The sequence below is a fragment of the Notamacropus eugenii genome, chromosome 6, assembly GCF_028372415.1.
Source record: "Notamacropus eugenii isolate mMacEug1 chromosome 6, mMacEug1.pri_v2, whole genome shotgun sequence".
Lineage (NCBI taxonomy): Eukaryota > Metazoa > Chordata > Mammalia > Diprotodontia > Macropodidae > Notamacropus > Notamacropus eugenii.
In genome coordinates, this window is record NC_092877.1 from 158,536,228 (window position 1) to 158,547,387 (window position 11,160).

The 11,160-nt window shown below is 33.7% G+C and overlaps 1 protein-coding gene across 7 annotated transcripts in view; it reads left to right on the forward strand.

Annotated features, from left to right (window-relative positions):
• The window catches only part of RXFP1 (relaxin family peptide receptor 1), a 184,926-nt gene extending 179,715 nt beyond the window's left edge, over positions 1–5,211 (forward strand). For 6 of the 7 annotated variants that reach the window (XM_072621361.1, XM_072621362.1, XM_072621366.1 and 3 more), the window contains 2 exons: positions 1,407–1,625; positions 3,452–5,211. In XM_072621361.1, coding sequence (XP_072477462.1) covers positions 1,407–1,625; positions 3,452–3,753 — 521 coding nt within the window. In that variant the 3' untranslated portion in view covers positions 3,754–5,211. The other variant, XM_072621367.1, reaches the window with a different exon arrangement.
• Positions 5,212–11,160: the final 5,949 nt, after the last annotated feature.

The window sequence follows — 11,160 nt, forward strand, 5'->3', positions numbered from 1 at the left end:
ATAATGCAGATAGTTAATAAAACACAAGTCACTTATACTTAGGAATTTTACCAGCATTTTTGTAAATGCCAATATGGAGGTGGAATCTGGGTCCTTTGCATTTATAATTTTAACATGCTTGTGTATTTTAAGTAGCAGAATACCTGTGGAATCAGCATATTAAAATATATATTTATGTTTAAAGTATAAAACAAAGTGCTTGAATTATGAAAAATCAACATCACTATTACTAGAAAGTCTGACGTGCCCAGGCACAATGAACCATTAGAATTCTTCACTTTAAGCTCCATCTCCAGAGTTCACAAAGTATAGAAATTCCTACATTTTAATTTTATAATGTAGCAATGTTATAGTATTGCCAGTGTGACAGTCATTAAAAAAAATTGTTTTGCCTTTTTCTTAAAATGTTAATAAGCTAAGGGATGAAAATGAGTGTCATGGTTGGGGCTGCCTCAGTTTATCTAGGCTGAATAGGCCATCTTTTTTTTCCCATTGACATCGTGATGCTGACTCCACAGACATCGGTAGCTCATAAATGTCAATGAAATTAAATTGATCTTGTATTGCCTTTCTCTGACCTCCCACAAGTAGTGGTCTTTCTCTAGATCTTATTAAACATGTAAGTGAAGGACTAAGACAACTAAAATGTAAGCTAACAAACCTCAGGTTTTACAATTTAGTGTAAAATGGGTTCAGAATTCTAACTCTGTTTCTTATTCTGTTTGTGATCTTAGGCAAGTCAGCTAACTTCCTTGAGCCTCAGTTTCCTCTTTTGTAAAAGGAAAGACTTGAACCAGATGATTACTGAGGTCCCTTCAGCTCTGAATCATAAGATTTAGATAGAACATGTATTTTTGCTACATAGTTAACCTTGTTAGTACATTTTCAGCAATAATCTCACAAATATGAATAAAAATATTTTTAGTACATGGACATCATCTCATCCAGTTTCCTTGTCTTACAGGTGAAGGAATGAATACCAAGAAAGGTTAAAGTGACTTGCTTAAGAAATTAAAAATAATTTCATTTATGTCAATGAGAAATGCTTACTTTGGCCATTATGTTCCTATGTATTAAAATTACCAGTCCTTTGTAAGAACTTACAAAATAGATTTTAATAATCTTATTAAACTTGTCTTTTCTAAATTAAAAAAAGAATTCTTTGTTTTATTCTAACACTTTCCATATTACACGTTTCATAATTCCTAGCAAATGCAGGATAGCTGCAAATAAAATCTTTTTATTTCCAAGTGCTATATTAATTTTTAACGTAGAACAAAGAAATTTGTGTTACTTTTCCAGCAACTTCTCTTTAACAATACTGCTAATAACACTGAACTATAGAATGCTTTATGCTTTCCAGGTCTGAGTCACATATTGACTAATGGGCCTTATCTCCTAAATAGGTGTTAACTTGGCAGCCTTTATCATCATCGTTTTTTCCTATGGGAGCATGTTTTACAGTGTTCACAAAACGGCTGTTACTGCAACAGAAATCCGGAATCATGTTAAAAAGGAAGTGACCCTTGCCAAACGTTTTTTCTTCATTGTGTTTACGGATGCCTTGTGCTGGATACCCATTTTTATATTGAAGTTCCTTTCACTGCTTCAGGTAGAAATACCAGGTATGATGCTAGGGTTTTTTTTTTCTTTTCTTTGTGAATGACAAGCAACAAAATTCCTCTTTCCACTGTATTTTGCTGAGAAGAAATGATTAAAAGTCTAAATTTAAAATCCTTTTGAGGGATATATGTTAAAAATTTGTATGCTTAGTCCATCAGTAAAAATGTTTGGATTTAGTTTGTTTGTTTGTTTTCCTTAGAGAGAACTGTGAAGTGTCTTTCATGAATATCTAGTAACAATGCTTATTAGTACATAGAAACGGAGGCCAAGAAGTATTGGTGACTTGCTCGAAATTATCCACTGCTAACACTGACAAATAATAAAAACTAATTTACACAGCCTGCAGACACACCAGTTTGGATGGGGAACTGCCAGGTGACAGCATAATAGAGCCTGATGCCTTTGGAGTCAGACCTGAGTTTAACTTCCAGTATGGCCAGTCGGTGCCCATTAAGACCATGTACAATTTACTTAATCCCTACAAGATGCATATTTCTTGTCTGAGAGATAAGGAAAATAATACTTATGCTACCTCTCTCATAGGGTTATTGTGAGGAAAGCAGTGGCTAAGCCTTGAATGTTATTATATGAGAGTTATTAAGGTGATGGAAGAAAGCACCCAAATATTAAAGACTGACCAGTTGGGAGTGGATATATTGGGTTTCCCACAAGACTTAGTTTAATATTAAAGCTTGGAGAGCTTTAATGGCTTAAAGCTGCACTAAGACTTTGGGAATGCCCTGTAAATTGGCAGATGTATGTGTATATGCATATGTGTACATTTGTACAAATGTATACTTACATATGTGTGTATATACATGTACATACATATACAGATATCTCACATGCCGATAATCAAGTATTCAGTGATAGCTTTGTTCATATGTTGCTATCTTCTGCCTTACATCACCTTCATTCCTACATATATCCTCCCCTGTAGAGACCCATCTCTTATAACAAAGAGAAAAAAAAGAAGGCAAGTTAGCAAAAAAAAACAAAAAACCTAAACAATACCTGAGTCTGATAGCATATGCAATGTTTTGCATCCATAGTGTCGTCCTCCACAAAGAAGGGCAGAGGCGCAGGATTATAGTCTGAGAGGGAGAAGGAAACTTCATGACACTCCTCCCACCAAGCAAATAAATACCTCCCCCCAATTTCTTGATTTACTTTTCTTCTGTTGCCATTTGACTACATATTCAGTCAATGTGTGTCTTACCAAACATTGTTTCAGAAGGTCTGTATTTCATCACAACAATTTTTTTAAAAAGTGATCTGATAAGTAGAAGTAGTTTCACATAGAGTTCACATCATATTATTATTCAATTTGGGGGAAAATAAAATTTTCTTGTTTACTTTCGAATGCTTTAAATTTATCAGATCATAGGTAGTAGGTTTAGCCCTGTAAGTGAAGGACCTCAGAAATCATTCACAGGTTACCTTGTTTTCCTGTCTCCACATATTCAAAAAAAACTATACTCAGTGCCTCAAACTTATTCCCTCTACATACTTGTCTGGCAAAATCTCCTTGGCCCTGGAAAATGATCCAGGCTAGTACATTGTCTGGCTTTTTACACGTTCTTACTAAAGAAAGATACGTTGAACTGAGTTGAATTAAAGTATCACTTTTTTAAACATTGTTGTGATGCAGTACTGACCTTCTGAAACAATGTTTGGTAAGACATATAGTCAAATGGCAACAGAAGAAAAGTAAATCAGGAAGTTGGGAGGGATGTGTTTATTTGCTGGGGGTCAGTGCAGATCATGGTTTTTTGGAAACTAGTAAGTTTTAAATTAAAAGCTAATACTATTTAACATTTTTTTCCAGGTACCATAACTTCTTGGGTGGTGATTTTCATTCTTCCAATCAATAGTGCTCTGAACCCCATTCTCTACACTCTAACTACAAGACCATTCAAAGAAATGATTCGTCAGGTTTGGTATAACTACAAGCAAAGAAGATCCATCGAAAGCAAGGGCAGTCAGAAAACCTATACTCCGTCATTCATATGGGTAGAAATGTGGCCAGTTCAGGAGATCCCACCTGAGCTAATAAAGCCAGCTCTTTTCACAGACTCTTGTGAAATGTCACTAATCACTCAATCAACAAGAATCAATTCATATACATAACCATATTCTAAAATTAGAAAATCCACAATGAATACCATTATCTGTTTCAAAGTGAACTTACTATTACCACAACAAAGCTATAAAATGACTAGTTTATACCAGACCCAGAGGATGATTTAGAAAACACCAATAGGAAGTCTTCCAGTATGCTGGATCTCTTTGGCAGGAGACTTATAGAAGGGATAGCCACAGATGGCACAGGTTGAAAGATGCACGTGAATGGTGATCTGCACCAGCCAAAGGACCCAATGAGCTCGTGGATCCATAGAAATATACTAGAGGAGGACAAACTCAATTAGCTAACAAGGACATCTGATTGCAGCTCCTCTGGAAAAACAAAAGGGGCTCAATTCCACATAGAGGAAAATAAATTATAGAGGACAGTGAGCCAAAAGTAGTTCATATATTGCATGGGAAATCGAAAAAAAAACTTCACAGAGGATTGTTTGGATCTATTTTCAATCTGCAATGGACATGCAACAAAAATCTCATTTGTTAAATAATTGGGTTCCCAGTAATTGGTGGGGACTTGGTTGACTTAGTAGTTCAGTAAATACAAGACTTACACGCACTTTTTTCCTGAAGTTTCTTATAAATATATGGGGTGCACTCAGTTTCAAAGAATCAAAAAAAAGTAACAGAGGGAAGCACACTGGATTTGGAACCAGAGGACATGAATCCTGGTTCTGGGGCTTAGAACTTTAGTAACTTTGGGCAAGTCACTTAAGGTCTCTCTGGCCCTAAATTTCCTTATCTATTAAATGAGGGATTAGAATCTAAGAGTGGATCTCTAAGGTCCCTTCCAGCTTTAAATCTATGATACTATGATCTTGATCATGTATAAAAGACTCAGATATTTTCTTCATTAAGAATTCACTGCTTTCCTTTGTTTTCCTTTGAGGACACCTGTACATACACCTCACACATGAAGCCAAGCAGTGTTACTACTTTCTTAGGCAGCACTCCCAACGGTAACACTTAACTGGTTTTCTCTCAGTTTGAAGTGGACTGCAAGAAGCAGCTGGGACTGCAAGAGCACAGTCTGTATTTTGCAACAATGTGGATCCGAGAGCACACAGTAGGGTCTAAGTCAGAATACAAAGTAGCTCTAATGCTTTTCTGCAGGTCAGGAAAAGTTCAAGGGACCTGTGTCGTGCAAGAGGAGAGTTGACACTGAATATTGCACCTTGCTATATGCATGACCAATTCATATGATAACTACTTTGTGACTAAATGATTTTCATCTAAGAACTGTTAGAATCTTTCTTATTTTCAAATTGAAAATTTTTCTAAAAGTAGGAAGATGTATTTGGAGGGTTTTTTGTGCTAAACAAAAAAAAAGGAATTTTAAGTGTGATTTTTAATGTGTTTACAAGTCTTCAAAATAGCTTACAATAAGGAACTGATGGGTATGTGTATATACTGTTTCTTTTGACAATAAAGTTACTTGAACCATAAGCTGATTTTAAATTTTTTTTTAACATACAAAAAGTCATGTGGTGCTTTGGGTTGAATTTTTCAGTCTAGACTGAAATGACCCCCAAACTAAGTGTTCATTTTTGTATGTGAAGAAAACAAGATATTTTAAACAAAAAAGGAACAACATAAAAGTTGTTCCTTCTCTAATACTTGATATTGTCCATTACTAAGCATTCAACTCCACAAACTGAGTAACATACCTGCTATGTGCAAGGAGCTATGCTAGGCAGTGGGAATGTCACAAAAACAAAAATACAAGTGTTTGCATTCAGATGTTAAAGGTGGGGATGAGATGTTCACAAACTAAACATAACATCAGGGAGTGACGAAGGCAAAGAAAGAATCTAAACAAAGGTAGCGATAGACCATCAAAAATCTAGGTCTCTATCAAATATATAAAATGAACAAAATATAACCATGCTTTTAAAATTATAATCTTTCAAAATATAAGATTATTACTAGAAATATGGTTTCATACATTATAGGAGTGGATCAGAAAAATCTATCTGTCTGAAGAAGAAAAAAGTATTAATTACCTGACATGTAAATAATCATGGAGACATAACAAATGAATGATATATGATGTGATGTGATATGATATATGATATGATATGCACCAGGAATCCAAATGCAAGCAAGAAGATAGTCCATAATTTCAAAGAAGTTACATTCTGAGAAAAACAAAGCTAAAAAATAAAGCAAATTTAGAAAGGAGAAGGGGTGACATGGGCCTCACCTATGAGGTGAGCACAGAATCCTAGAATAAGAATCCAGATACAGGTGGGAAGGGGATGGTTAGAAAAATGAAGTCCTGAAAATGACATGGTCCTATTTTGAACTGTTAAAACTGTTATACAAATAATTTCCAAAATATAGGGTGGTGGGGAGAGAATAATTAAGGGATTCTTAGAGGGATGGGTAGGTTAAGGAATAGGAGGGCAAGGTAGCATGTAAAAGTAAAGTAGAGGAGTGAGGAGGGATGGGGGTAAAAAGGGTGAGAAGGATAGTGAGGAAAAATAAAGAAGGAAAATACACAACAAGTAATTATAGCTTAGAACGTGAATGGGAGGAGTTAACCCCTAAAACAGAAATGGATAGTAGATTAAAATTTGGAATTCAACAATATGTTGCTTTCAGGAAATAATAAAAATGAGAGAAGTGCACAAAGATAAAAGTAAGGGTAGGAGTAGAATTTATTATGTAAAAAAAGCAGGGGTAAAAATCATGATCTCAGAAAAAACTAAAACTAAAGTAGATTTTATAAAAAAAAATAGGAAAACTACACTATGTGTCAGTAATATCATTCAATATTGTTTTAGACCATTTAGAATAAGCTAGACAGTATAAAATACCTGAGAGTATGCCTGCCAAAACAGATACGGGAACCATATAAACATAAACATACAATACTTTTTATACAAATAAAGTCGAATCTAAGTGATTGAAGTAATATTTATTGTTCATGGGTAGGTAAAGCCAATATAATTTTTAAAAATTACAATTTTACCTAGCTAATCTACTTATTTAATGCCATTCTAATTAAATTCCAAAAAAAATTATTTACTAAATTAGAAAAAAAATAATAAATTTCATTTGGAAGAACAAAAGGTCAGGAACTTCAAAGAAACCAAGGGAAATAAAGATGTAAAGGAAGCAAATTCAGCAGAATCAGACCTTAAACTATATTATAAGGTGCGAGTATTGTTGAAGTATAAAATGAATAGAATTTATTACTTTAAATTAAAATTGTCTTGTATATATAAAATCTATGCAGCCAAGAATAGAAGGAATGTAGAAAACAGGAAAAAAAACTTTCATAGACAATCTCTCAGATAGGACGTGATTGAGTTAGAATACTGCTATGGTATAGGAAATGAACTGGTTTATTTAGAAAAACATGGAAAGACTTGGACTTATGAAGGAAGATGCTATCAACCTTCAGAGAAACAAATGACAAGTGGAAATAAAGATAGTGTGGTCTTACACATATGTTTATGAGTGTATTTGTGTGTGTATATACATATGTATGTTTATATATGCATTGTGTATATATATATATGTATGTATGTACATATGCGTATATCCATGCTTAACTTAGCCTTCATTAGGGCAGGATTGGAGGAGGGAAAAAATATAAAGTAAAAAGTCCACAGCAGAGAACAGAAGAATACCTACAAGGAAGAGAAGACAAGTTAGGAATCTTGGAAAACAATGCATGGTATCTATTACACAGGCTTTCTTGAAATGGAAATGCATTGTTTTAATGTATTCTCATACTCTGCTGTGTACATGGCAATGCTATTTTTTTCTTTTCTCATTTTGTATTGAAGTTCAAAATGAATTTTTAAAAAGTTGGAGCCTGGGGGCAACAGGGATGTACTGGAGCCAGACAGTTATTACATTTTCAGGATGAACATTTATTTACATCTTAGAAATGAGCAAACTACAAATCAGGGTTTGATTGATTTCTTTGTTGACTGTGAAGACTTAATAAAGTACCAGAGAAGATGTTTTAAAAAATTTCCAAAATACTTTTCTCTGAAAAATCACCTTCAATCTACAAGTAAGTCCTTAACTTATTTTTCCAATTCCCTAAAAATGTCTTTTTATTTTCCCATCTACTCCAACCACTAGCATCTCCTGTTACCAGCAGACCAATTTCAATCTAATTTAGTATTAAATTAATTCAATTTATTCAAACTAAATTAAATCAACTGGTATTTGTTGAATTACATAGTAATATGGTATAATATTACATAATAATATAAAATATAGTATAGTATATTATATAGTATTATGGGATTACATACATATATAGTAATATGGAATTGTATAGTAATATGCCTAGTAATCAGCTAGGTACTGTAGATGATGGAAAAGACACATGGTGTAATATAAAGTGGCAATCATGGGTAGGTTTAATTTGAGAAATACAACTTAGTCCTAAATTAGAAGAACTATTATGTGAGCTACACTTGTCTTCAGAAACAACACATATTTGGTGGGGAGAGAATATGGAAGATGATCCAGCAAAGAAAGCTGAGGAGTAGTCAGACTCATAAAAGAACCAGCTGAGAGCAGTATTCCAGAATTCAAAGGAATGAGTATCCAGAAGATAGTTGACAATGTCAAAAAAAAAAAAAGCTGCAGAGTTCATGAAAAATGGGTAGTGAAGGCCAGCCATAATCTACTAAAGTCTTGCTTTTTCCCTTCTCAAATTTTTATCAAGCATAATGAAAGACAACATGGAAGAGGACTTTGATGTTTGAAGACTTTGATTCACTCTAGCTTAACTACTTTTCCTCGTCATCAGGACAATTCATCTTTCTCTCAGCTTCTTCATTTATAAAATCAGGGGATCAGACCATTTGCTTTCTTAAGTCGCTTCCATTTCTAGATATTTTGATCCTTTCTATGACTAAAATCATCAGGTCTTGATCAATGATGATTGACTTAGCTCTCCTCATGAATACAATAATCCAAGACAATTTCAAAGGAATGCTATCCCCCTCCAAAGAAAGAACAGAATGAAAGAGTCTGAATGCAGAGCAAAGCATAACTGTTTTCACTTTATTTTTTCATAGTTTTTTTTTCCTTTTGTTTTTTTTCTTCTTTCACAACAAGATAAATAAGGAGATAGGTTCACTACTTTATAAGCTAGTCATTCCATTTTTGGATACTCCAATTACTAGAAGTTTTCCTTACACTGAGCTGAAATCTGTGTCCATATAATTTCCACTCAGTGATCCTAACTTTGCCCTCCAGAACTACAAGATAAATCTGATCCTTTTTTTTCTCAAAACCTCTCTTGGAAATCCTTTCAATTACTATGACTTTTATATCGCCCTTCTCAACCATTTCCCCAATCAAAATCTCCAGCATAAACAACTCCAATTCTTTCAACCATTTCTCATATGAGATAGCTTCCAGACAAATACACCATCATACCCTCCTCAAGAAATGCTTCAGTGTACCAATGTTTCTATTAAAATATGGCCTTTAGAATCAATCAACAAGCATTTATCAAATGCCTATTCATAACTCAACAAGTACTCTGTATGTGATCTGAACAGCCAAGGAACTATTACTTCCTTTGAGCTAAGCTCAAACTAATTAATTTAACTAATGTGATCTAAGATGGCATTATCTCTTTGATGAGTGATGTCATGATGCTGATTTATACTTAGCTTTTCATAAGCTAACATGCCATGGTCTTTTCATATGGACTACTGTTAGGTTAGATTTCATCTATTTATTATGCCATTGATTTAAAAAAAATCTCAATACAACAATACCATTAGTAAGCTTATACACCAAATATATATTAAAAAGGAAAAAAGCTCTGTACAGTTGTCCCTTCCACATCATCACTTTCACCATCACAGTTTCAATATATTGCAGATTGGCATAAGAAATTAAATGGAAATTTGGGGGGAGTTTTATAGAAGCCACAGACAAAAGCCAGGAGACAACATAGAAAAGTTTAGGAATTCGGAAATGCATAAAATATATGTATAATACTGTATAATTTCAACCCATATTTTACAATAAGTTACTGTAAACACCCCACAAATGAAAAAAATTCACACTTCTCTGGTAAAAAAGAAGGGCCCAAAATTTCAGATTTTCCAAATCATAGGGTACTACAGCCCTAACTCACAAGATGTGGAAGGGTAGTAGCACTTTGTATTGTAGCAAAGAACTAGAAAAATGGAAATGCCTATCAATAGGGAAATGACTCCATAAATTATGTTATGTGAATGTCATCAATTATCACTGAAACATAAGAAATGATGAGTTTCAGAGAAACCTGACATGACTTGTTTGAACTGATGCAGAGTGAAATGAGCAGAAAAAGAAGAAAAAATTACACAATGACAACATTAGCAGCTAGGTGGCATGGTGGGTAGAGGGTCAGGTCTGGAGTCAGGAAGATTCATCTTCCTGAGTTCAAATTTGGACTCAGATACTTACTAGCTCTGTGACCCTGGACAAGTCACTTTACCCTGTTTATCTCAATTCCTCATCTGTTATATGAACTAGAGAGGAAAATGGCAAACCACTCTAGTATTTTTGCCAAGAAAACCCCAAATGGGCTCAAGAAGAGTCACTCACAACTGGACAACTTTATTGTAAAAATAAACCAATAAATAAATAAAGTTTAAAAGACATAAAAACTCTGATGACTAATAAAAACAAATGGGAATCCAAAAGACTGATGAAGAAACATGCCACCCACTTACTGACAGGGAGGGTTTGTTTTGCTTGACTGTTTATTTGATATAAGTATCGAGTTTTTCTTTTAATAGGGAGAAGGATAGAAGAAGGGGGGAGAAAGTAGAATTAACAATAAAGTTGCAACAAAATAATCATAAGAAGGCAATTAAAATATTTTTTAAATACACTAAAGGAAGCTCAGAAGGAAAAACAGACAAGTAGATCTCTTTTAATATGTTGAATTTATATACTTCTTTTAATGCAAGCTGTATACAATCAGATTTTCACATATAATTGCCTTTTTTATTCTATTTTGTAAATGGAAATGGGTTTTTGGTGTTATTTGGTGTTGATTAAATTCAGAATACATAAATAATTGAAATACAAGATTGCCTTTAAGGACTTTTTTATTATTTTGTCATCCATCATATTTCCTATAACATAGCATTATTTGTCTATTAATTGGACAAGTGTGTTTGAGATAGCATGCTATAATGGAAGGTCACTAGAGAGCTGGTCTAGACCTGGTTTTGATCCAGCTATAACTAACCATAATACAGTACTGTCATCCCTGAGCATTTTTGCAGCACTGAGCTATATCTCCTTCAATTTCTTCCTATGATTCACAATATAATGTATTTAAAATACTCAGCAGAAGGAAATGGGCATGTAATTTCTCTAAAATATCAGTATGTTTCTGAGAAAATGTTT